General features: G+C 47.9%; 1 protein-coding gene and 1 pseudogene across 1 annotated transcript in view; both read right to left on the bottom strand.

Moving 5' to 3' along the window:
- GRIK4 (glutamate ionotropic receptor kainate type subunit 4) overlaps positions 1–27,427 on the bottom strand; it is a 189,259-nt gene that overhangs the window by 127,479 nt on the left and 34,353 nt on the right. Inside the window, exon 2 of the mRNA XM_023744716.1 lies at positions 7,242–7,406. Coding sequence (XP_023600484.1) covers positions 7,242–7,406 — 165 coding nt within the window. The remainder of the gene's footprint in view (positions 1–7,241; positions 7,407–27,427) is intronic.
- On the bottom strand, positions 22,164–22,740 carry LOC111823417 (annotated as a pseudogene).

Consider the following 27,427-nt stretch of genomic DNA (forward strand, 5'->3'; position numbering starts at 1 on the left):
GAAAAAGAAGGATCTCTTACCCTTTGAGACAGCATCGAGGGACCTGGAGAGTATCATGCTAAGTGAAATAAGTCAGTCAGAGAAAGACAAGTATCACATGATCTCACTCATATGTGGAATCTAATGAACAAAATAAAATGATGAACATAATAGATCCAGAAACATGAAATCATGGAACAGAGTGCGGAATCTCGGAGGGAAGGTGGAGGAGGGTGGGTGGGAGGTAATCAACCAAAGACCTTGTGCATATATGCATGGCCCATGGACACAGACACTGGGGTGGTGAGGGCCTGGGGTGGGGAGGGGGAATTGGTGAGGGTAGGCTGAAAGGGAATTAATGGGGGGGAAAAGGGTACATATGTAATACTTTTAACAATAAAAACATTTTTTTAAGGCTCTGAAACTAAATGATTTTCATTAAACCCTTTTAGTGGCAAAATCCAATCAACAAAGACAGATGTGAAGCCATTTATAATCTATACTAATAAAAGGGTAATATGCTAATTAGATCAGACATCTTCCGGACGTCCTTTCTCACAAAGCCATGGTGACATGGGCCGAGGCAGAGGCAGTTAGGGGAGATCAGGCCAGCAGGGGAGGGCAGTTAGGGGTGATCAGGCCAGCAGGGGAGGGCAGTTAGGGGCAATCAGGCCAGCAGGGAAGGGCAGTTAGGGGAGATCAGGCCAGCAGGGGAGGGCAGTTAGGGGTGATCAGGCCAGCAGGGGAGGGCAGTTAGGAGGCAATCAGGCTGGCAAGCAGAAGCGGTTATGGGCGATCAGGCAGGCAGACAGGTGAGTGGTTAGGAGCCAGTGGTCCTGGATTGCAAGAGGGATGTCTTACTACCGGTTTAGGCCCGATCCCACAAACTGGCAGTTAGACATCCCCCGATGGGTCCCGGATTAGAGAGGGTGCAGGCTGGGCTGAGGGACACCCCCCACCCCATGCACAAATTTTGTGCACCGGGCCTCTAGTACATGGATAATTGAATGTAAGGATGCATTTGTTTGAGTATGAGATTCTGCCCTGAGCCCCCTGGAGATGTCATGTAATGTATGGTATAGGCACCACATGACCTTCCCAACATGTAGAAACTTCTGGATTCTAACAACATCCAGCCTCAGGCTCTGGTGTCCTGTGCCTGCCATTCTGTCTAACCCCATCTCCTTCACTGGAGTGGGGCAGGAGCCAGTGCTCACCAGGTGCTGCTCACCTGAGGGACGTGATCAATGAGCCCCATGAGCAGTGAGTGCCTCCCCGGCAGCCCTTGCGGCCTGCTGGCCCCGGGAATTTCCCTTCATTCCCTATGGAGGAGGCCATGCTCAAGAGGAACAAGCCTTTTAGGGAGAACCCTGGGCCAGTCCCGGTCCGCAGGCCCTGCCATCCCTCCATGAGGACTCTGAGCCCAGGGGCAGGGAGGGAACCAGAAACTCGAGTGATGTTGCTGAGAGGAACTGGAAGCAACTGCAGGAGCAGCTGCTGAGATGGGAGACACGATGGGGACTGCAGGAAGAGGCATTTCTTCGCTCTAGCTGTCGCTGGCCTCGCTTCCAAGGCCCTCGGAAACCTGGCTGAACTGGAGGGACTCATGGACACTTACTTTCTTCCTAGTCTTTCCAGGGAGGGCAGGGTCTGCGGTGACGCAGAGGCCCAGGGAGGGCGAGCTAGGCACCCTGGATGGCGGCTCCCCCAGCTGCTCCTAGCCCTTGTGGTCAACAGGTCTGCCTTGGGCGCCGGCCGTTCTGGGGGCAGAGGGACCAGGAGGACTCAGGCACTTCAGGGGCTGATGGAGGGGAGTGGGGGGTAGGTGAGTCCTCTCCTGTGCATGGTTATGCTGCAAGCTATGCACATGAGCATCCTGACTGTCACCAGCAAGGCACACAATGGCCTCAGTCAACACCAAGAGCCATCCCTTCCCAGTGCCCAGCCTGCAGGAGGGGACAAGGCGCTGGATGGATGGGCTTTGTGGCCTCTGAGCCCAGCAGGGGGTGTGAAGGTGGCACCGCAGGTCTCTGCAGTCCCACCGGAAAGCCCTGTCACCAACAGCATGTTATCAAAGTTTTCAGCCTGGTCCCAGCCCACCCTGTGCAGCAGCACCCTGTACAGGGCAGAGGCGCTTCCAAGGAGACACCTGCACCCCAGACCTTGACAGTCGCCCGGGGAGGAGTCTTACACTGACTGTGCTGTTACTAATGGTGGTGGCATGACAGAGTGCACCTGGGACAAGGCTGCTCAGGTCTTTAAATGCGTCATCTCCTGTAATCCTCACCACAGCCTCGGGAATGGGAACTCATCATTCCTGTTGCAGATGCTGAGGGGTCGGGCCCGGGAGACGCAGTCACTGCTGGGGGAGCCAGGGTTAGGGTCTTGGAGCAGCTGACTCTGCAGCTAAGCTCTGACTGTTGGCCCCTGCCCTCTCCCACCGGCCCTCGCCAGGCCCCCCAAGAAACTCCCTGCTTCAGCCACGCCCCCTGTGCTGTTTTTCTTAGGCCTCGAACCTTTGCACATGCTATCTTGCCTTCTGCATAAATGCTCCCCTCCCTTCTGGTCACCCACCCAACACTCCCGATCTAGCCTGGAGGCCTTCCTGACACTGAGCTACACCTTTGACCTCGTCCGACCTCCCTCTGTCTTTGCAGCCACTCATGGCAAGCCCAAGCAGAGCTACTGGGTTATGTCCCTTCTCAGGTGTGAGCGTGAACTGTCTCCTGGGAAGACCCAGAGTTTCCACTTTCCCGTCCGGAAAATGAGGAGGCTGAACCAGACGATGTCTAAGCACACAATTCAGTGCCTTTCTGAGTCCATCTTATGCATTGAGATGCTGGTGACTTGAGAAGGGAACAAGGCATGTCTGTTGCGTGACGCCTCCTATGCCCTCCTCCTCCTCTGCTGCCCCTCATGCAGCCGATGCATTCAGAGAGCGATGGAAGGAGACTAGCCCTCACCAGAGGCAGCTCCGCATCACCTGAGGTCATGGCCATGGAGCCTGCCAGAAGCCTGGGGGCTGGTACGGCCTGGGGGCTGGTAAGGAAGGAGCAGCCATGCAACCAAACATGACCTGCCTGTACCTCCCCAGGACAGGCCCGAACAGCCAGCATCCTCGGGTTTCCAGGGAGACAGTGTGGATGGCTGATAGCATGTCCGTCTCACAGAGCCCAGCCCAGGCAGCGTCCGGAGGAAAGGGGGCGGGAGCCTTGTCCAGTGGCTCCAGGAGACACTGATATCCGGGACAGAGGACGGGCCTGTGCAGCTCCCTGCACAAGGAAGCTGAGGTGGAGACAAGATACGGAGAGAAGGAGGGAGGACCAGGCTGAGGACCTAACAGTCTTGACTATGTCAGATCTGTGGGCTGTGGAGGGGGAGGGGAAGCGTGAGGCAATGATGATGCAGGGGCAGAGGGGGAGGAATCAGATGTGGATTCGAGGAAGCGTTATGAAGGACCCTCACTCTCAATAAACCCACTCAATGAAAGTCTATGTGGTTTTTCATGTGGACCAGACAGAAATGGGAGTGGTTTCCTGCCGTGTCTCCTCAGTGTCCAGGCTTGTTGTTAAGTCAGGGCCCTGTGAGACTGCCCATTGCCAGCCTTGCTCTCAACCATCAAGTGAGGTGAAGTCTGGACTCCAGCGTATTCTGTCTCTTTACACGTCATAACCTTTGATTCTGAAATTGCCACTGCGCCTTGGCAGACACTCCCTCCCTGCCCAAGGGTCACCACGGTGGTTCCTGAAGGGCCTTTTGAAGTTCATCTACGGCTAAGAGAAGGTACAACGTACGTTGTAGGGTTACTTTCCGGCACCCAGAACGTCAGCACCAGGATCTCTCACCTCCTGAAGCAAAGTCCCTGTCACAAGGTGGCAGGCGTGAGGTTGGGGATGTTGTCAGGGCCTCGGAGCCACTACAATCCTTTAAGTTAACAGTGCAGATCAGCCCTGGGCTACCAGCCTCGGAAGACAAAGCCCACAAGGTTGGGCAGGAGCTGGCTTTGCGTGGCTCAAAGCTGTCAGATGTATCAAGCCCAGAACTGGGAAGAGGGGACTAGCTAATCACAAGGGGTGCCCAGGAGGCACACTGACACACACGGGCCACCAAGAGGAGTCCTGGGAACACAGGCTGCTGCCCGCAGGGAGGGCTGGCCTCTGAAAGAGAAGAGAGGAGAGAGGGGGGTGGGAGTGGGGGGGTGGGGGGGGAGATCGGTGCCTGGGCTGGGGCTGCTCAGAGGTGAGGGGGAGAGAACAAAGCCAACAGCAGATCTATAGCTGCTCTTACCGAGTGAGCAGCTGTTGTGTGTGGTGCTGCGCACTCGCCTGCACCGCCTCTGGTCACATGCCCGGTGACCGTCTCCAGCGCACAGCTAGCCACTAGTTGAGCCCGGATTTAAACCAGTGCAGTCTGATTCTACAACCCGTGCTCCCCACTTCATGCCACAGTCTCCCCAAAGTAGGGATGACAGAGCTCTAGTTCCTCCTTCCTCCAGGCATCCTGTCTCCCTCCCCGCCCCCAACACAGCATGGAAGCCCCTCCCTGTCCCCCAGCTTCTGCCCATCGCACCAGCCCATCACCCCGTCCCCTTGCTTTGTGAGGAAAGAGCTGGACTGGAACCTTTCTAAGAACTATCGGGGTCCTGTTTGAAACCCATTGTGGGGGTGCAGCTCTGGCTTCAGGAGAAAGGCCTTTGAGGAGAAAAGATAGAACCCTCTTTTCTAACAAATGCTACTCGTGCCCCAAAAGCAATGAGAGGTAAAAGCTGAACCAAGGGCCACTTGCTGATAAAACAGTTGGTGCCTAAAAGGAGGATGTTGGGCCGAAACCAGTTTGGCTCAGTGGATAGAGCGTCGGCCTGCAGACTGAAAGGTCCCAGGTTCGATTCCGGTCAAGGGCATGTACCTGGGTTGCGGGCACATCCACAGTAGGAGATGTGCAGGAGGCAGCTGATCGATGTTTCTCTCTCATCGATGTTTCTAACTCTCTATCTCTCTCCCTTCCTCTCTGTAAAAAATCAATAAAATATATTAAAAAAATAAAAAATAAAAAAAATAATAAAAGGAGGATGCTGGAAAGAAGCCCGAGTCTGACGTGGAATGAAGGCGTCAGTTTCCTTTGTTCCCCTGGTCACCTTGCTTCATAGTGTCGATGTGACGGCCCATCAGGAATGGGCGACCGGTGCTCTCAGTGCTGCCAGGAACGCCTGCAGAACCAAAGGAAAGGCAGGGGAGCCTTGCCTGGGTGGCTCCGTGGGTAGAGCGCTGGCCTGTGGATCGAAGGGTCCCGGGTTCGATATCCGTCAAGGATACAAACCTCAGTTGCAGGCTCCTCCCTGTCCCGGGCCCTGGTCGGGGCTCATGCAGGAGGCAACCAATCAATGTGTTTCTCTCACATCGATGCTTCTCTCTGTCTCTCCCTCTCTTTTTCCCTCTCCCTAAAAATCAATGGAAAAATAACCTCGGGTGAAAATTAAGGGGGAAAAAAGGAAAGATAGGGGAGCTAGTCTTTCACATCAAACCCTTGTCTGAGACCTGCCTTCCGGCACCGAGGACACTGCAGCCTAGACTGGGGGACCCAGGGCCAGGACTGCTGACAGCTCTGGCTTCACTGGGAAGAGCCTGAGAAAGTTAAATCTTCCTTCCCACCTGCTAGGCGGTAACCAACATGACAACCAGGGTTCCATCGGTTCCTGCCCACCCCCAGCCAGAATATTGCACAGGGACACCCACTGAACACCTGACCGACCAGGTGCATAAACGCACGACCATCCCAGGTGCCTGTCCCCCAGGCCCCATCCGAGGACCCCGTGTCATCTTCTGCAGGTGAGCACCTGCCCTCCGTGCCGGGGGGCGCTTTTTGCAAGGGGCGTTATGAGACCATCTGGCCCACACCTGGGAGCCGAGAGACCAGTCACCAAGACGAGCTACACCAACCCAACCCTCTCCCTGGAGAACTCAAACAAGGCACTGAGGGCAGCTGGCACAATGCCCACGGCAAGGGGCCACCCGCCACCCGCCGCCCGAGGGCAGGACTGTGCCTGCCGCCTGTCTGCGTTGGCCTCAGAGCATGAGATCCTGCATCATGTCTGACATGGAGGATATGCCCCCTAAAAGTTTCCTGAATGAAAATAAACACAGAGTCTGTTGGACCTGGACGGCCCGTATGGGACAGGGACGCCTCTGATAGATGTCCTTGAGCAAGCTGCTCTTCTGTTTTGTTTTGCTTACTTTGCCATTGAGCATTGTTAAAGGTTGAATTGGGCTAGAAAAGGAGGAGATGGGGACTCTAATGTCTGAGGGAATAGATGCTCTCACCTCTGGGCTAAGTCTCCTCCCTTGCTTCCCTCTATACTGGAGCTGTTCACTTCCAGCTGAGCTCCAAGCTACCAGCCCACTCACTGGGAAGCTCATTCTATAAGGTCGTCAAGGCAATTCCAGCAACAGGCCGGAGACTGCAGGGCAGGTGTGAGCTCGCATGGAGCTCGCAGGTTAATGATGCGAGTTCAGAGTCCAGACTTCGCTCAGCGATGACTAGCTCTGTGGCTGAGAAAGTTATCCAATGTCTTTCAGCCTCTGTTTCTTTTGTAAAATGGGGATAATAACACTTAACTCTTGGGCTGTTGGGAGAATTAAAAGCAGTGGCCAGCACACAATAGGGGTTCTATATGTATGACTTGAGTTACCTACTATGCATGTTTGAAAGCACTGCAATTCACAAAGGATTTAAGGTGTTTAAATCTCACAATTTGCAGAGTAGATCCTAGCCTTTCCATTTTACAGATGAAGAAACCAAAGTTAAATAGATTAAGTGACTTGTCCAAGATTACCCACAGAATGAAAACCAAGCTCCATCCCATGTCCCAATTTCTTCCCAGAGCACTGCCCTCAGCACAAGAAAGCAAGATGGGCGGTCGGGCGCGCAGGGACCAGGCTACCCTCGGGCAGCCGTACCTTTCTTACTTAATCACACACCACGTTTCATTCAGTGATTTGTGTACACAATGTCCAGGAGTATAAATGAATCAAAATATGAATGAATGAATGAATGAATGAATGAATGAGTATCTTGTCTTAGTTCATCTCCATCCATGACTCACCACAAAACCTGGGAATCTAGTATAGGGCCTCCTGGCATATGTCTCTCTCCCTCCCTTGTAAATGTCTATACCACAGGCCTGGCGATGGGAGCAACTCATCGCACCTCCAGCCCCTCCTCTTACAACAAGCAAAGCAGAGGGCAGCCCTGCCCATTCTACGTACTGGTTTCTGCAGTCTCATATTCGCTGTCTCTGAGGAGCTCAAAGATGTCCACTTCGACCTTGGCTTTGCCCAGCCTCTCGGGAGCACGGTTGATGCGGTTCTTGGCCAGAGTGATGGAGAGCCGCTCCCCTCTGCTGCACTCCATGGGGTCATCCAAGATAGCAGCTGTGGGCAGGCAACCACAGGCAGACAGTTGGTACCCTGTACGTTACTCCTCCTGCTCCTCCAGGCTCCCACGACTGCCTACTGCCAGGAGGCTCCCGCATGCACCCAGCCATCCTCAGAACTGTCCCCAGAACAAGTCCTCTGCATCCTCCGGGCCTTGGTCTGCAGCTATCACCGCAGTGAACTCCACGGGGACCCACCTCGGGAGCCTAGAAACGTTGTGGAGGCACTGGGTCTACCTGGATGAGGGCGCCAGGCCACCATGTAACTCCCTTGCATATATGTCTGCGTGCACACACAGCACGTGTGTGCGGAGGAAAGGAGGCAGGAACTTTCCTCCAGCAAGGGTGTACTGGCACATGCGAGGCTCCCCTGAGGGCAGGCTGGGGGGAGCTGGGCGTTGGAGCAGCAGGGACATGCTGGGTGCTGGCCCCAGGCTCCCACTCCATGAGCCTTGTCACCCAGGCAGTAACATTGTCCTCAGTGGACATTAGGAAGAGTAAAACACACTCACGGGGTCAGTGTGAGGTTTCACAAAGATAATACAGGGATGAAGCACACTGTATAAATGTAATCTGTGTGACTTCATCAATGTGAAGTCGACTTAATGGAGTGCTGTGGTTCCAATAGCTGCCTGACTTCCGTAAGTGTGTTAAAGCCACACTTACAGTGTCCTAGGTCCTGGGTTCAAATCTAAGCCCCACCCCGTATTAGCTATGGGGCCTCAGTTTCCTTGTCTGTATAATGGGGACAGAGGCTATTCCTTGGGCTATTGTGAAGATCACACGAATAGTATGTGTACAGTGCTCAGCACAGTACCTGGTGCATGGTAAACACTCAATAAATCTAACTATTGATGTCATTTCCTCTCTTGGTAGAAGTTACCCAATTGAAAATCTCTACACAAAGACTTGTATGCAAATGTTCACAGCAGCATTATTCATAATCGCTCAAAAGTGGAAAAGCCCAAAGCCCCGCAGCTGAGCGGACAGACACAGTGGCACATCCTGAGGGGCTGTGAAGTCCTGACACATGTGACAACATGGGTGCTAACTGGGAAGGTCAGCCACAGATCCACGCGGGGATCACCCCATTTACATGACCTGTCCAAATGCGTGCTGCCTGCTGGCGGGTGGGGTGGGGGTGTCCGGGGTGGCGGAGTGTCCGAGGGGGGGCTGAAGCGGGAGAAACGCAGGGCGACTGCGAGTGCGTGCAGTCTTTCTTTGGGGTGAACACGTTCTAACGGGGATTGCAGTGAGGGATGCACAACTGGGACACGTTAGAAACCACTGAAGTGTACACGTAAATGAATGAATTGTGGGGCATCTGAACTACATCTCAGTAAAGCTGTTACAACACAAATACCAAACTTGTCTCTCAGAAGCTGAAGACTCAGGAAAGCAATGTGGGGGATTGAGCCAAGGGGTTTACCAACATGTGAGCCCTGAGTCTGCAGCTACTGTGGGTGGAGATCCCGGCCAGCCTCTGTGCAAGCTCCCGTGCTGCGTGACCCACTTTTCAAACCAAAAACCAGGGCAGAAAGCATCGGAGCACTGTCCCTGATGGTGGGTTTATTTATACGAACAGCCCCACTGAACAGTGGGAGTGACATCTCCTTTCAGAGGTTGGTCAAATGCTGGGCCGCCAAGGTGCATGCCACCACCTGGGCAATGGAGTGGGCTTCTGTGAGGTGGGAGCAAAGTTCCCATGCACCTGATGGCGTTCGCCACCTGCAAGGTGGTGGAGAAACTGAGTGTGTGTGAGCCTGAAGAGGCTGGGACACCTGGACCTCCACCCAGAGGCCCCAGGAGAGCAGACCCAGAAGGAGACTGTCACTCAAGCACAGCGCGTGGGCAGGCAGGCAGGGCCCGCTCCTGCGCTGCTGGCGGGGCTGAGAAATGGGGCCACCATGTGGAAAACAGGCTGGCAGTTTCTTAACACATCGCGGGCGGATTATGAGCATTCTCGTGTTTTCATATTCCACAGTGTTTTACGTAAATGTTAAAGGCACGCCTTAAAATTAAATACCCATTGCATTTTGAAGTTATTTATTACATGTTCTTACAAGCTAATATCTTTTCAAAGTATGATACTTTGTAAAACGTTTTTTGTGCTCTTTCAATAGAAACTTATCTGGCCACTGGGTAAAGCTAGCAATAAAACCACTGGTGCGCAATGTGATAAGAAGTGAAACATACAACAACCATATGATTCAGCCACCCTACTCCTAGGTATTTATCCAAAAGGAAATAAAGTGTATGTCTACACAAAAATTGGTACAAAAATGTTCATAATAACTTGATCTGTAATAGTCAAAGATTGGAAAAAACCACTAATAAGTGAATGCATAACCAAAGTACACTGAATACTACTCAGGGGTAAAATGGAATTAAAGAAGCCAAACAAATGAACACAGTGCATACAGTATGACTTCATGTTTATACTTTTCTAGAAAATACAAACTAATCTATTATGACAGTAGTGGCCTGGAGGTGGGGCTGGGGGCAGGGCAGAAGGGAGCAGGAGTGAGGAATCACAAAATGGCACCAGGAAACTTTTTTGGCTAATAAAAAATTGACTATCTGGATTGTGGTGATGGTATTATGGGTATATGCATGGTAAAACATCCAATTATACACTTCAAAATGTTTGCAATTTATTGCATATAAATTATACCTTGATTTTTAGAAACATACCTTAATTAGGAAAAAAATTACTATTCCTCTGGCTCCTTCCTACTTTCTCCCTCCCCTCACTCTCACTCTCAGCAAGGAAAACACTTAAACTGTGTGGGTTTACACCCACTGCCTCCAATCCTCTGCACCTTCTCATCCTGAGCCGCCACCAGCTCTGCATTCACTCTCAGATCCAAGTCTTTCCTTACGAAGCTGAAGGTCTTATCTCGGTTCCCAGTGTTTTGAAGCTCTCTGAGGCACTTCTGGCTGCAGCCCTTTGACATGCATGATATGACACTATTCTGATTTTCATTCTTATCACCTTCACGCCCCCCCACTCCCTTCCATCTCCTATACAACCCTAGCTGCCAGTGTTCCCCAAACCTCACACTTTGGATTTAGTCCTCAGTCCACTTTCTCTTCATGGTGCACTTTCTCCATTGCAGAATTAATTCTCAACTATCGGATCTTTGCAGACAGCTCCAAACCAAGTGCCAGACTCCTATTTATGGCTGTTAAAGAGAAAGGCCCCCTGAAGGTCCTTCCAAACTGCATGACCTCAGTGTAACCCATCCTCTTTTCATAGAACGGGGGCTCTCTCTGATTCCCCAGTGTCAGGTAGTAGCACCAGTTCCCCCAATGCAATCAGCTCAGAACTGTCCTGCATCTCCCCCTCCCTCAGCCATCCGATCAGTTCCATCACTGAGGGCCTTTGGAGTTCCCTCCTGTCCACTGCTCTCTCCCTGTTCCCCTGCCTCGCTCCTGCAATATCCTTACCCTGTTTCCTGTCTCCATCCCTCCTGCACTAACCCAGCTACTCCCCAGGGCAACTTCACCTGCCTGGCCTCCCCATGACTTTCCATGCTCACATTCTCCTAAATTCTCTAGGAGTCCTTACGACACTGCATAAAGCACGCCCCCTACACGTGTCTCTTTCCCAGGTGGTCTGCTCTTCCTGGAGAGCTCTCAGCTCTTCTTCATCCACATCCAAATCCTGCCTACACTATGCTCCATTCTCATGCCCATGCCCACCTGCCTCAGGCAACTGTGGACTGTCCAGCCCATGGTGATTTTGAATCTTCAACACCCAAAGCACTTACTGTCTGGGCGATTCCTCTGCGGGGGTGGGGAACACCATCCTGCAGGCTGTATGAGGCTCACAAATCATTTGGTCTGGCCCTGCCAAGGCATTAGGGGTGAGTAAATTAAGTGTTTGACCAAATACAGCAGGTTAATTTTTAAGTTGATAATTGTGTATGGCCCGAAAATGATGCTATAAATATTCAAATGGCCCTTGGCAGGAAAATGGCTCCCCACCCTGGTTTAGAGCTTAACTTGTACTTTATAATTGATATAAGTAATGCATTGATTCATTTAATCATTCCTTTATTTATTCATTCATAAAATACTTATTTAAATTCTTATCTTAAGCAAGGCACTTTGTACACAGATAAGCATAAGATACACTTGCTTTCCAAGTGTCCAGAAAGAGATATGGCCATAGAAGCAAACAGCCACAACCCTATGAGGTAAGTGATGTGACAAAATCTTATTATGCTCCAGACATAAACCTGAAGTGCTCATTGTGGTGGGAAATCACAGGTAAATAAGACTAAACCCTTGGCCTTGAAAGGCATCTGTGGAGATGAGGTGAGGAGTGGAGTGAGGAGGAGACAAACTGTACAATGAAGTAGGTGGTTCCATAGAAAGAGTCACAAAATTCCAAGATAAACCAAACCCTTCCCTGTGTAGAGGGAAGTTTTAAGGAAGTCCTCATGCATTTATCTCACACACATGTGGTGAGTGTCTGCTACCTACCAGGTACTCCACCAAGAACTACGAGATTTAATAAGTGACTTCAGCAACGTGGCAGAATATAAAATTAGCATGCAGAAACTAGTAGCATTTTAATACAACAATAAACTCTCAGAAAGAAAAACTTAAAAAAATTCCATTTACCAATGCAACAAAAACAAAGTAAGATACCTAGGAATAAACTTAACCCAGGAGAGAAAAGACCTGTACTCAGAAAACTATGGAACATTTTAAAAAGAGGTAGAGGAAGATACAAATAAGTGGAAGCATATACCATGTTCATGGATTGGAAGAGTTAACATCATTAAAATGTCTAAACTACCCCAAGAAATCTACAGATTCAACACAATCACTATTAAAATACCAATGACATATTTCACAGATCTATAACAAATATTCCAAAAATTTATATGGAACCAAAGAGACTTAAGTAGCCACAGCAATCTTGAGAAAGAAGAACAAAGTGGGAGGGATCACAATATTGGATATCAAACTATACTACAAAGCCACTGTAATCAAAACAGCCTGGTATTGGCACAAGAACTGGCATATTGATCAATGGAACAGAATAAAGACCCCAGAAAACCACCCAAGCCATTATGGTCAATTAATATTTGACAAAGGAGGCAAGAATATACAATGGAGTAAAGATAGTCTCTTCAACAAATCGTGTGGGAAAACAACAGATACATACAAAAGACAATGAAACTAGACCACCAACTTACACCATACATGAAAATAAACTCAAAATGGATAAAAGATTTAAATGTAAGTCATGAAACCATAAAATTCCTAGAAGAAATCATAGGGTGTAAAATATCTGACATCTCGCATAGCAGAATATTCACTGATACATCTCCTAGGGCAGTGGTTCTCAACCTTCCTAATGCCGCGACCCTTTAATACAGTTCCTCATGTTGTGGTGACCCCCAATTTCATTGTTACAAATAGAATATAATTAAAGCATAGTGATTAATCACAAAAACAATATGTAATTATATATGTGTTTTCCGATGGTCTTAGGCGACCCCTGTGAAAGGGTCGTTCAATTCCCAAAGGGGTCACGACCCACAGGTTGAGAACCGCTGTCCTAGGGTAAAAGAAATAATCTATACTAATAAAAGTCTAGGTGGTCCTTGCACCCTCGTGCGACGCCCTCATGTCATCACAAGATGGCCATCCTCACGTCATCACAAGATGGCTGTCACAAGATGATTGCCACAAGATGGCCACCAAAATATGGCTGTCACAAGATGGCCAGCAGGGGAGGGCAGTTGGTTGGGGGCAACCAGGCCTGTAGGGGAGGGCAGCTGGGGGTGACCAGGCCTGTAGGGGGTAATCAGGTGAGCGGTTAGGAGGCGATCAGGCTTGTGAGAGGGATGTCTGACTGCCGGTTTAGGCATGATCGTGCAGGGGTCCCAGATTGGAGAGGGTACAGGCCAGGCTGAGGGACACCCCCGCCCCTCCCCCTGCACAAATTTCATGCACAGAGCCTCTAGTAAATAAATGGGCTACATCAAACTAAAAAGCTCCAGCACAGCAAAAGAGACCATTATCAATATGAAATGGGGAACCCACTGTATGGGAGAACATATTTGCCAATGATACATCAGAAATTAATTTCCAAAATGTATAAAAACTCATACAATGCAACAACAGGAAGACAGACTTTCTAATTTTAAAATGGGTAAAGGACCTGAACAGACACTCTTCCAAAGAGGACATACTGAAGGACAATAGATATAAATAAAATGCTCAACATCACTAAATCATCACAGAAATGCAAATTAAAACCACAATGAGGTATCACCTCATACCTGCCAGAATGGCTACCATCAATAAATCAAAAAACAAGTGCTGGTGAGAATTTTGAATAAAGGGAACCCTAGCGCACTGCTGGTGGGAATGAAGCCACTATGGAATACAGTATGGAGCTTCCTCAAAAAATTAAAAATGGAACTGCCAGTTGACCCAGAGATCTCACTTCTGGGAGTATATCCTAAGAATCCTATAGCAGCTTCCATTGATCACAAAGAAAGTATGCACTCCTATGTTCATAGTGGTGTTATTTGTAATAGCTAAGATCTGGAAACAGCCCAAGTGCCCATCAGTTAATGAGTTGATAAAAAGGCTGTGGTGCATTTACACAATGGAATACTGCATGGCTGTAAAAAGGAAGGATCTCGTACCCTTTGCAATAGCATGGATGGACTAAAGACTATTACACTAAGCAAATAAGCCAGTCAGAGAGTCATCTCACTTATATGTCAAATCCAATGAAAAATAAACTGATGAATAAAATAGGTCCAGAGGCATGGATGCATGGAATACACTGACAGATCTCAGAGGGTAGTGGGGTGGCAGGATGAAAAGAGGAACTTACATGCATATTTGCATAGCCCATGGATACAGACAAGCATGTGGTGAAGGCCTGGGGTTGGGCAAGGGCTGGGTGGAGGGGGTAAAGGAGGGCAGGAAATGGGGGACATCATTATACTTGTCAACAATAAAAATAAAATACATGTAAAAAAATAAAAGTTTTTACTTTTTCAACCGTGAGTACCATGCTTAGCCACTGGTCTTGTCCTTATATGGCTTTATTATTTGAGGTACATTCCTTCTATACACAGCTTGTTGGGAGTTTTCATTATGAAAGGAGGTTGAATTTTGCTAAATGCTTTTTCTGTATCTGTCCTTCATTGTGTTAATGTGATGTATCACAATGATTTATTTGCAGACGTGAGTTATCCTTGCATTCTTGGAATAAATATCACTTGTTCATGGTGTCTTATCCTTTTAATGTACTGTTGAATCCAGTCTACTAATATTATGTTTGATGATTTTTGCATATATTATCATTAGGAATATTGGCTTGTAATTTTCTTTCCTTGTGGTATCCTAGTATGGTTTTGGTATTAGGGTAATGCTGACCACATACAATAGATTTGGAAGTATTCCCTCCTTTTCTATTTCTTGGAGGACTTTGTGAAGGATTGGTATCCTATATATTAAAAGGCTAATATAAAAATCGACCAAATGGTGGAATGACCAGTCACTATGATGCGCACTGACCACCAAGGGGCAGATGCTCAATGCAGGAGCTGCCCCCTGGTGGTCAGTGTGCACCCAAAGGGGGAGCACTGCTCAGTCAGAAGCCGGGCTCATGGCTGGCCAGCACAGCAGTGGTGGCAGGAGCCTCTCCTGCCTCCACAGAAGTGCTAAGGATGTCCGACTGCAAGAGGGAGCAGGCAGGGCTGAGACCACCCCCCCCCCACGAGTGCATGAATTTCATGCACTGGACCTCTAGTTCTTCAAATATTTGAGAGGATTCACCAGTGAAACCCTCTGGTTCATACTTTTGTGGGAGGTATATTTTTGCTTGTTTCATTTTTTGTTAATCCTCACTTGTTGATTTTTAGAGACAGTGGAATGGAAGGGGAAAGAGAAAGAAATATCAATGTGAGAGGGACAAATCGATTATTGGTTGCCTCCCACACACGCCCAAACAAGGCTTGAGATCGAGCCTGCAACCGAGGTATGTGCCCTTGACCAGAATTAAACCATGACCCTTCAGTCTGTAGGCCTTCACTTTAACCAGTGAGCCACACCAGCTAGGGCTATTGGGAGGTTTTTTATTATTGATCCATTCTGCTTATTAGCAATACTCTGTTCAGATTTTCTATTTCTTCATGATTCAGTCTGGGTAAATTGTAGGTTTCTAGAAATTTATTCATTTCTTTTAGGTTGTCCAATTTGAATAATTGCTGATAGTAGTCTCTTATAATTTGTTGTATATCTGTGGTGAAAGTTATAATACCTTTTTCATTTCTAATCTTATTTGAGTCCCATCTCTATTTTTTCTTGGTAAGAGTAATGAAAAGTCTTTTCTATAGTCCTATTAGCCTCTATTTCATTTATTTCTGCTCTGATCTTTGTTATTTCCTTCCTTCTACTACTCTTGGTATAATTTGTTATTCTTTTTCTAGTTCGTGGTATAAAGGTTATTTTATTTGAAATCTTTCTTTTTTCCTCAATGTAAATGTTTATCTCTATAAACTTACCTCTCAGAACTGCTTTTGTTACAACTCAGGTTGTATTTGCATTTTAATTTGTCTGAAGATACTTTTCATTTCTTCTTTGACCCATTTTGTTGTTCAGTAGTACGTTGTTTAATCTTCACATACTTAAGAATTTTTCAGTTTTGTTCTTGTAGTTTCCACTTTCATACCGTTGTGGTCAGAAAAGATGCTTATATCATTCCAATCTTCTCAAATTTATTAAGATTTGTTTTGTGATCTATCTATCCTGGTCTATCCTGGAGTTTGTTCCATGTGTATTTGAGAAGAATGTGTATTCTGCTGCTGCTGGATGGATTGTTCTGTAACTGCCTGTTAAGTCCGTCTTTTCTAACGTATTGTTTAAGTCCAGTGTTTCTGGAGAACCAAGATGGCAACATAGAAAACCACAACCACATCAAACTTACAACTAAAATACAGAACAACTATCATTCAGAACCACCTGAAATCTGACTGAATGGAAGTCCTACAACTACAGAAGTAAAGAAGAAAGCACATTGAGACTGGTAGGATGGGCAGAGGTGCAGAATGGGCTGGACCGGCACCCATGTGTGGCATTTTTTAAATCAGGAGGGTCTGTGCATACACACAGGGGTGTACCTAGAGTGCCCAGCCTAAGTGGCTGGGGAGACTGGGCTACTGGGCCCTACAGGACACCTAATACACAAGGCCACTCTACCAATCTCCAAGGCCTCCTGTGAGAAGCAGGCGGTCCCAGCCACACACCAGACCCTCAGCCCAGGGCTCCAGAGCTGGGAAAAGAAGTCCCTGTAACTTTGGGCTGTAAAAACCAGTGGGGATTGTAGCTGAGTGACAGAGGCTGCTGTAGTCCCAGGTGTTCTTCTTAAAGGGCTGGCCCACAAACTTACACGATATCACTTTCTTTGAGCTCCAGCCCTAGGTGGCAGCTTTGGGTGATTTCAGGGACATTCGGGGAGGAACTGGAAGGTCTGGCATCGGGGCAGGAACTCAGGGCAAGCTTTCTCCTAGACAGGGGTGTTCGCAGGAGACATTTTTCTTGTGCTTGGACCTCCCCCATCACAGAGCTGACTGGCAGCCATATCTGAGTTTCCACCATCATGGCCCACACTATTTGCTCTGCCCTGGTGATTCCCTGAGACCCCACCCATCCACTTTACAGACCCACCCAAGCCATTTGCAGCAGCTTTTCCATATAAATGGCCTGTCCTGGCTCAGGCTTCAGACTTTCCTAAAAACTTTTAAACAAGCAGCAACTGGAGTCAGCGTACCCCAAACCTATCAATAAGAGACCCAAGACCTGGCACTAGCACCAGCCTGCCTTGTGTCACAGCTGGACTTCACCTAGGCACTTCATAGCCCAAAACAAGTAGCAAATAGCAGCTGTCTGCAGGACCCTCTGAGGCTCCTACCAAGTGGCCCCAAGGAGTGACTGACTTTGCACCTCCCAGGAGGCCCAGAGCCAGTGGGAAGCTTCAGACCATACCAGATCACAACTCTATGCATCCACAAGTGACGCACTCAAGGGGCAGACTCAGAGAGCACCAAAACCCCATTGAAGCAAATCCTGCTCCTATCTCCTGCATAGCAGCTCTTCCATTATAGACACAGCTGGTCCTCACAGCCAATTGGCCTGGGGGTCAATTCCTCTCAGTGATGCTAACAGCAACCAAGGCTCACCTACAACAAGACTGTGCACACAGCCCACACAAGGGTGTACCTAGAATGCCCAGCCCAAGTGGCTGGGGAGAGTAGGCTACTGGGCCTTACAGGACACCTAATACACAAGGCCACTCTACCAATTCCAGGAGACATAGCAGCTCTACCTAATACATAGAAACACAGGGAAGCAGCTAAAATGCAGAGACAAAGAAACTTGTCATAAATGAAAGAAATGGAAGCAAGCAAACTACTTGCACAGGTGGGGATACAGAGTTCAAAACAATGGTTATAAGGTTAATCAAAAATTTTAATGAAAGCTTCAAGGGACTTAATGAGAGCTTCAAGGGAATTAATGAGAGTATCAAGGGACTTAGTAAGACTTTCAAAGATCTTAGTGAGAATGTCAAAGACACGAAAAAGGACCACTCAGAAATTAAGCATACACTAACTGAAATAGAGAATAATTTACAGGGATTCAATAGTAGGGTAGAGGATTCTGAGAATCAAATCAATGATTTGGAATATGAAGCAAAAAACACCCAATCAGAAGAGCAAAAAGAAAAAAGAATCCAAAAATATGAAGATAGTGTAAGGAGCCTTTGGGACAACTTCAAACATACCAACATGCATATCATGTGGGTTCCAGAAGGAGAAGACTGAGAGCAAGATATTGAAAACCTATTTGAAGAAATAATGACAGAAAACTTCCACGACCTGGTGAAAGAAATAGACTTACAAGTCCAGGAAGCACAGAGAACCCCAAACAAGAAAAACCCAAAGAGGCCCATACCAAGACACATCATAATTAAAATGTCAAGGGTTAAATACAAAGAGAGAATCTTAAAAGCAGCAAGAGAAAAGCAGTTAATTACCTACAAGAGAGTGTCCATACAACTGTCATCTGATTTCTCAACAGAAACTATTCAGGCCAAAAGGGAGTGGCAACAAATACTCAAAGTTATGAATAGCAAAGACCTAAAACCAAGATTACTCTACCCATCAAAGCTATCATTTAGAATTGAAAGTCAGATAGCTTCCCAGATAAGAAAAAGCTAAAGGAATTCATCAACACCAAACCAGTATTATATGAAATGCTGAAGGGTATTCTTGAATAATAAGGAGGAGAAGGAGGAGGAGGGGGGGGGAGGAAGAGGGGAGGAGAAGGTGATGAAGAAAAAGAACAATAAAATAGCAATAAATACATATCTATCAACAATTGAATCTAAAAATCAAAATAAACTAAAAGAAATTGAATGAACAAAATAAATTGATGAATAAAATAGAATCAGAGGCATGGAAACATGGAACAGACTGACAAATCTCAGAAGGAAGGGGGATGGGGGACAAGAAGAGATTAACCAAAGATCTTATATGCATACTAGAGGCCCGGTGCCCGGTGCACAAAATCCAAAAGTACACTTCCGCACTTCCTGTTCCAGCTTCACAGCATCCACAGCCACACTGGGGCTTTCAGCTTTCTCTCCATGGTCCCTGGCTCTTCTTACTTTCTACATTTCTCAGTATTTTCTAGGAGAGGAGTTTTCAGTTTATCTAGTCAGTCATATTGTCAGAAATACAAATCTGCTGATTTGCCCGGCTGTCGTGGCTCCATGGTTGAGCATCAACCTATGAACCAGGAGGTCAGGGCTTGATTCCCAGTCAGGGCAAATACCCAGGTCGTGGGCTGGATCCCCAGAATGGGGCATGCAGGAGGAAACCAATCATTGATGTTTCTATCTCTCTCCCTGTACCTTCCTCTCTGAAATCAACGCAGATATTTAAAAATAAATGAGTATAAATCTGCTGGTTTTCATTGTTTTTTCTGAAGACCTGCCCACCCTTTCTGGGCCTACAGCTTCTTGAGACATTACGCTCAGAGCTTACAAGTATGTCCCTGCCACTCACTAACGATGCAGCCTTGGGCAAGCTGTCTGATCTCTGTGTTTCAGTTTCCTGATCTAGAAATAGTGACAACATTCACATCTACTATTATGATGATTAAAAGAAATAATGTATGAAAATTTTTTCAAACAAAAAGCACACATAAACACTCATAATCTTGCTATTATTGTTAGGGCAGTACACAGCACATAGGTGCTCAGCAAATATGTGTTGAATTCATTATTTTCCATTTTATAGCCTCAGTACCTAGCACTGGAAGGCTGGCACATCGCAGCGCTTGATACATATTTAATGTGTTAATATGACTAGACTAGACAAGTGACTAAGTGAACCAACATTTGTACCCATCTCCCTCCTGTCTGAGGCAAAGAGGTAATCCTCACCCTTTGCTGCTCTTCCTGTGCCCTTTCTCCTATAACTCCACCTTCCCTCCCTCCCTCTTCCCAGAATATAACACGTTCTCATTTCTCCCAGGTGAAGCACACACCCGCACCCTCCACATTCCTTCTTTGATGTCTATCTCTTAACTGTATATCCTGGCCTTTCAACCCAATTCAGTTTCTGGACCAACTCTTTCCTTGGTCTCCGAGCCTGGGCTAAAGGCCCTGCCCATGATCCACTGTTTTCTGCCCTAATTTCCATCCTTACCTGTAAGCATCACATGGTAACTGTCCATTTACTAAGAGGATGGGAAATATAGCATCCTGAGTACCTAACACAGAGCCTAGCGTGAGCTAAGTATGAGCTCAGTAAATACTGATTAAATGAATGAATAGAAGTGAGTGATAGTACACTATTCACAATATTTATTATCCCTACAAAGAGCAAAAAGAAAGAAAAATATAAAGAGAGGAAGAAAGAATCTGTAACATGGAGCCTTCTCAAAAATGGAATAGAGTGAGGACAGAACTAGTGATGGGCGTTTGCTTAGCTTTAATTTGGATTGATTAGGTTTAAAAAGGTTAAGTGGCACAACCTTGTAAAAGTGACACTACTCTTGCCCTAGCTGGTTTGGCTTGGTGGATAGAGCGTTGGCCTGCGGACTGAAAGGTTTTGGGTTCGATTCTGGTCAGGGCACATGCCTGGATTGTGGGCTCGATCCCCTGTAGGGGGCGTGCAGGAGGCAGCTCATCAATGATTCTCTCTCATCATTGATGTTTCTATGTCTCTATCTTCCTCTCTGAAATCAATAAAAATGTATTTAAAGAAAGTGACACTACTCTTGTATTTATCTCTAATGGGCCTCTGGCTGGACTTTGGATTTGGTTGGGGTCAAAGCCAGTTTGTTCTTAAGAATTTATTCTTATGCTTGAGTCCTGCCTGTCCGTTGGAACTCTAGGGGGCAGCATGCTGTCTATTTTGCATCCCAACTAACAATTAAGAGCAGGCGATGGAGGAGAGTTTCAATATTTTGTGTGGCAAGATAAGCCACAGTCATTTTGTCTTTGCACTTTGGATGCTGAATCTTCCTGGGTAACAGCCACATCTAGAGACATCCGAGTGTTTTCTTTTATTGTAATTATTTCCAATGTCTATAAAATGCCTCCTTCTATAGGATGTTTATGACCCACATTGACCCTTGTCTGCAAAACACATATTTTGAATAATATTTGGGGAAAAAGTTAATATTTTTTTCAAAATAATAAAAAAGAAAGGAAGAAAGGGAAGGAAGAAAAGAAGGAAGGAAGGAAGGAAGGAAGGAAGGAAGGAAGGAAGGAAGGAAGGAAGGAAGGAAGGGTGGGTTATAGCCCAATCAGCCATGGGATGATGGGATCATGTAGGTGAATCACTTGGCTGTCCGATTTCCTAGGCAGACAGATCTTCATGGCTGCCTGATCAGCAGAACCAGAGAGACTTGAGAAGAGCCAGGGACTGGGAAGGAGCTGCATAGCTCAATGAAAAGACGTTTTGGCAGAAGAGAAACTTCTAGGTTCAACTCCCTGCCCTACCAGTTTTAGCTATGGAGCAAATCTGGACCAGCTAGTCTCTCTTAGCCTGAGTTTCTTCGCCTATAAAATGGGTATGGTATGATGGTTATAGCACTGCTAAAGCCTTACTATCTCCCAGGGTTTTGTGAGAAATTGTGTGTCTGAGTGAATGGCAAAGTGAACCCAAGCACTGTTTAATGTTGCTATGATCTCTGCCCTCTCTCTTCCAGCTCCAAATCAATACCCACCACATGCTTGCTTTGGCCTGAAATTATCTATTTGCTCCAGAGACAGAGTCTTATTGCATGAAATGCAAAATTAAGCATAAAATAGCAAAATGTATATTCAGTGTGAGAAACAAAATCCTGAAATTCGTTTTCATAATTTATTTTTAATTAATTCATATTTTTTTCTTCTTCAAAATTTTACTTTTTTAACTTCAGGTTAAATGTCCACAACTGTTTTCTGGTCAATTTATACCTTGCTTGGCTTCCCCAAATGGCAGTGCCCAAAGATCTGCGGGGCAGGGAGAAGAGGCCATACTAAGAAGCACTGCATCTACTCATCGTGCAAGGCAGCAGAGCTGCGCATCTGCCCAACAAAACGAGCTTTCACAGCACCAGATGGGCAGGCAAGCCAACCAGGCTGTAGACCTCTTCCCACTTGTCCAAATCAGACCAGAGAGAACCTACTCCACACAGATATGAAAGGTCTCGCCATTCATCTCTTCTTTTTCTGTTGCCACTACATTTTCTTTCTTTTAATTATCATCTCATGTAGCTTTTCACATCCTTCCTTTAGTCCACCTCCTATGATTGCACAGGTGGGCTGCGAATGCTAGGGAGTTGACAGCTCATTTCCCCCACTGCTAACAATTTACAATTTCTGAGAGAGACAATGAGTTCCTCAGGCCGTGTTTGTAAGCAACTATAAGTACAGGGACTCCTTGATTTTCTGAGATCCTAGTTATTTCATGAGGTTCAGTTTTCACTTCTTCCATCCTTTCAAAATCAACAGAGTCCACAACAAACACGATGCTGTCTGTGCATCTGGTGTATGACTTCTACAGTGGTCTTAATTTCTCCTGACCACCTACATCCCAGAAGTGAAAAGTGACTGTTTTAGAATTTCCCAAGGTTGCCTTAATTTTTTCAGTGTTAAATCCTTCGGTAGGTGCGGTATCTACAAATTCATTGAACTGCAGCCTGTATAGGACAGCTGTTTTTCCAGCACAGTCCAAACCCAGAATAACAATGTGATAGGCTGGACAGGATAGAAGTTTGGTCTGACAGTCCATTCCCCACTTCCAGTTGAAATAAGTGTTCCAAACTGAAATGCGTTCTTCTTGATGCTTTACTTCTCCTCCCAGGGGACCCAGCTACAAGACTGCTGACGAACTGCCTGCGTCTCGACCAATCACCAGTGGGACTGGCCAGTCAAATCCTTGGTGTTTTGTTTTGTTTTTTACATGCACAGAGCAAGGTCAGAGAGGAGACAGACTGACCCAGTGATGGGACTGGGAGAGAATCTGCCACTAAAAGAAAGAGCACATTTTCAGAAAAGATGGCCAGAGCCAGAGCTGCTTTGGTTGATGTCCCACGTTTGCTGAGGGTTGGTCACACTACCTTTCACCTGCGGCAGTTGAGGTCATATACCCTCCACTGTCACCAGGTGGCTCTGCCACTGAACCTGGAAAGAGCTGTTGTTTATTTTTATTAATTTTAGAGAGAAAGAAAGAAGGGGAGGGGAGGGAGAGAGAGAGAAGGAGGAGGAGGAGGAGGAGGAGAAGGAGGAGGAAAGGGAAGGGGAAGAGGAGAAGGAGGAGAACATCAACTTGTCATTCCATGTATTTATGCATTCATTGGTTGATTCTTGTATGTGCCCTGACTGGGGATTGAACCCACAACCTTTATGTATCAGGATGACACTCCAACCAACTAAACTGCCCAGCAGGGTCTGTGTTTGTTTTGATAGTCACGCCTCCACTATTGCGTGGGGGGCTGTCACCCTGGTGAGTGTTTCCATGACTACTGACTGACTACAGACACTCCTTGGGCCCAGACACAAAGTGGGAGCCCAGCCCTTAGGAAGCCCCTGCTAAATGCATGGGTTTGATGTGCCTGGAAGTGAGGGGAGATTACTCAGCCACAGTTTCCCAGGATGAATTCTTTAGGTGGGACACGATTAAGCTGGGACGGTGTTGTGCTGGTTCCCAGGCAGGGAGTAGGGGAGAGCGGCCCAGGAGCTGTGGGTGGAGGCTTTATGCACCATGAAGTGTCACACAGACATTGTGATGCTCCCTGTCCACAGTCCAGCCACTGCACTTCTGCAGCCTCTCCAAGCGCCAGGCGGGCACAGCGGACACCGAGGCTGACTCCCAGCCACCCCACACCTGCACTGTGTGACAGCAGCAGGACTTAGCACCTCAAACCTGCCCCAGCACTGAGTTCTGATTACTCTGGTCAGGGGTCAGCTTACGTGTGTGGTTGTAGAGTTCATAGCTAAGCTTGGTTTTGACATTTTTAAAAAATTGGGGGGAAAATTAAAATAACATTTTGTTACACTTGAAAATTATATGAAATTATTAATAGCCATAAATAAAGTGTTATTGAAACATGGCCATGCCCATGTGCTTATGTCTCACCTGTGGCTGCTTTTGTGCAACAAGGACTGTGTGGACCACAAAGCCTAAAATATCCACTACGTGTCCCTTCACTGAAAATGTCTGGCAACTCCTACTCTCCATCAACCATAGTAACCCCATTTCCTCCCCGTGTTCTCCTTATAAGAACCCAGACTAAGCTAAGCAGAGCCTGTGGCCCCAAGTGACAATAATTGTCCAAGGTGGTTAGGAGCTGCAAATAGGCCCAAGAAGACTTGCACAGGGAGGACTCTGTCTGGTTCTCACATCACTGCTACACTTGAAAAAAATGTGGTACTGAAAGCCTATGACTGAGAGGGAACCACTCTCAGGATAGTGACGCTTGGGTAGAGGAGTGATGAGGTGGGCGAACCTGGGTCCTGCAGCCATTGGCAAGACACCAAAACCAATCAGCCCTGATGCCACACACCTGAAGACTTCCACCGTAAACACCAATTCGTTTCCTCTTCTTAAAAAAATATGTTTTTATTGATTTCAGAGAGGAAGAGAGAGGGAGATAGAAGCATGGATGATGAGAGAGAATCATTGATTGGCTGCCTCCTGCATGTCCCCTACTGAGGATAGAGCCAGCACCCAGGCATGTGCCCTGACAGGGAATTGAATCGAGACCTCCTGATGCTCAACCACTGAGCCACACTGGCCAGGCGCCAATTAGTTTTCTTATTGATTAAGCTGCTTTGGGTTTAGTTTTGTTACTTGCAGCCCGAAGGACCTTTTGAATCTGACCACTTGACCCAAAAGTTCTGACCCAAAAGTTCTCCTCTCCCCATTCCTTGTCCAGCTGGTTCTACTCATCTTTCAAGCTTCATAGTGAGAAGTAATGTCCTAGGAAGGTCATCTGTGACCTCCTGGACTACATAGTGTCCCTGTGCTGGACACTATCCCTTTCCAGAGGGCCGGGGACTTGCCCTTTTGTGACACACATGGCATCGCTAGTGCTGTGTTATCCCTGCCTTCCTCACTGTCTTCCTGGTCCATCAGGTCAAGGCCATGTTTGTGTCCTCCACTGTATGCTATGTGCCTACAGCAATGCTTGGCAATTGGGTGCTAACTAAGTTGGAAAAACCCACAGCATTTCCCAGCTTGTTTTGTGGAACACCAGTGTCCCGTGAGATAATACTGGGTGAGACCCCAAGACGTCATCACTTACCTACACCTATTGTAGATCCCGTTTTCTTCTGCAGCGTTTCACTCCCGTGTCCTCTATGGACCATACATCCGATGTAGACTCAAGCATTAGTCAACATTCCAGGTCGATGTCTAATTAATTTCCCCCCAAACAAAGCTAAGTGGTTTTTACTACCGAACTTCTGAGACCTGTCACAGTGCTGGGCCATGCTGGGGTCCTCATTCCGTGTGGCTAAGAGGGAACTATAACATGCAGCATTTCCCAAACTTAGTTGACAATGGCACCATTTTTTCTAAGTCAAGTAATATCTTACTGAATTCTATGGGTCTTGTGTGTTTCTTAAAGCGTGTGGAAGGCTGGTTTAGAGACTTTGGGAAAAGACAAAGGCAAAGGCAAAGCATTAAGAGTTCCTCAGTCATCTCCAGCATAAAATAGGCAGCTCGCGAAAGCGCTCCCGGAGAACAGATGCGAGGCACAGGGCCCAGGGTCCTCGGGAGGAGGAAAGTGAGGCAGAAAGTCAAAAGTGGGGGTGGCCCGAGGGGGGTCTCGCACCCGCTGTCTGAGGGGCAAAGACCGTGCTGACCGAGCCTAAAGGATGCCTGGGCAGATGGACCCAGAGGGGTCCCCTGGAGGTCAGAGCAGGCCCAGCTGGCATCTCAGCTCAGTCGTTACTTGGAGGCTGGGATCCGAACTCACCCCAGAAGCTCAGACTGATGGCTCTGGAGACAATTCCTCTGGCGAGGGGGGTGCCACAGGGGACGCGTGGTCCCCTCTTGGCTAAGATGTCCGTCCCCACACTGTCAATGTCATAAACTGTGAGCATCTGCAAGGCTGTTATGAAGGTGCTGCCCAGGGAGCGCTCCGGAGGAGGGCTCCAGACCTCGGGTTTCCTCCAGGCTTTCTGGGCGCAGCCAGTGTGGGTGGGAGTGGAGGAACCACCTCCAAATCCAGAGGCAAGGACTCCCGTGGAATCCACGTTCCCCCTTCAAACAGGCGAGGCTCGGTGCCAGCCCACAGGTGACGGCAGAGGGCTCCGTGCCCAGGAGGGAAACCAGGTGTGATGCAGCTCTCCTTTCTAGTGACCGTCTCATGTTGGAACCAAAAGAATAAACTAAAAGGGAGAGAGCCAAGAGATTGGGTCTCGGTGCTTCCCCGAGTCCGGGAGCTCTTCTCTGTGTTACAGCTGCAGAGGTGGGCCTCCTCTGAGAAAGAGGGACCAGCCACTAATTCCCGAGGCCTCTCTGGGCCATGCGCCACCCTTGGTATTTTCCACCCGTAAGTGGTTTTGTCTTCCGAGCCCCGGTGAGACCCGGAGAACTGCTATCCGTATTTCACAGAGAAGAACCGAGGCCTGAAGGAGAGGCCTGGCCCAAAGACACACCAGAGCGAAGGAAACCTGGGGGTTGGCAAGAAGCTCATTATCCTTCCAATAGGCTCAGCACCTTCCAGAAAGCCGCCAGGCAGGCGTGGTGGCGGCAGACAAACCCTCTCTGCCTGCCTCCATCCTGCCTCCATCCTGCCTCCCACAGGCTGCCCTTAGCACAGCTGTTAGTCTCTCTGCAGGCCTGGGGTCTGATGGCCAGGGGCATGCCTTCCTGACGCTGTGGCTGCGCCACCCAGAGCCGAGACACTCGAGACACTCGTGGGCCATTGACATGACGCGTGAGCTCACTGGGTTCCCTCAGGACAGAATCCTGCCCCTCCTCCCAGAGCAGAAACATCAGCTCCACGAAAGGGTGTCATCAGGCAGGAAACCAGCTGAGCACAGCGGGGCTGCAGGCGCCGGTGCCATGGGAAGCAGAGTGGACAAGGGGCTGAGTGGTTCAGGCTGCATGGCCGGCAGAGAAGCTGCTGGGGCAACCCTGCCTGGCCCCAGCCGCGGGTTCGATGGGCCTGGATGCTCCACGAAGCTTTCCTCCTGCTTCTTCAATAATAAGAATATCTGGGAGTCTCAAAGTCAGAATCTGAGCCGGGTGCCCACTGCAGTCCAATGGGAAGTCTGAGAGGCACACGGGGTGCGACTATTGGGGTCCATTTGCATGAGGGCCTAAGGAGGCCCAGGAGAGGAAATTAGCTCTGAGAGAAAATGGAGTGATGGTAAACATAGTTTAATAATTTAAGAATTGCAGGAAGAGAAATTATTTCAAGGTAGCATGACGCCTCACACAGCCTTTTGAGACAAATCCTGGAGAG

The sequence above is a fragment of the Myotis lucifugus genome, unplaced genomic scaffold (genome assembly GCF_000147115.1).
Source record: "Myotis lucifugus unplaced genomic scaffold, Myoluc2.0 scaffold_484, whole genome shotgun sequence".
Taxonomy (NCBI): domain Eukaryota; kingdom Metazoa; phylum Chordata; class Mammalia; order Chiroptera; family Vespertilionidae; genus Myotis; species Myotis lucifugus.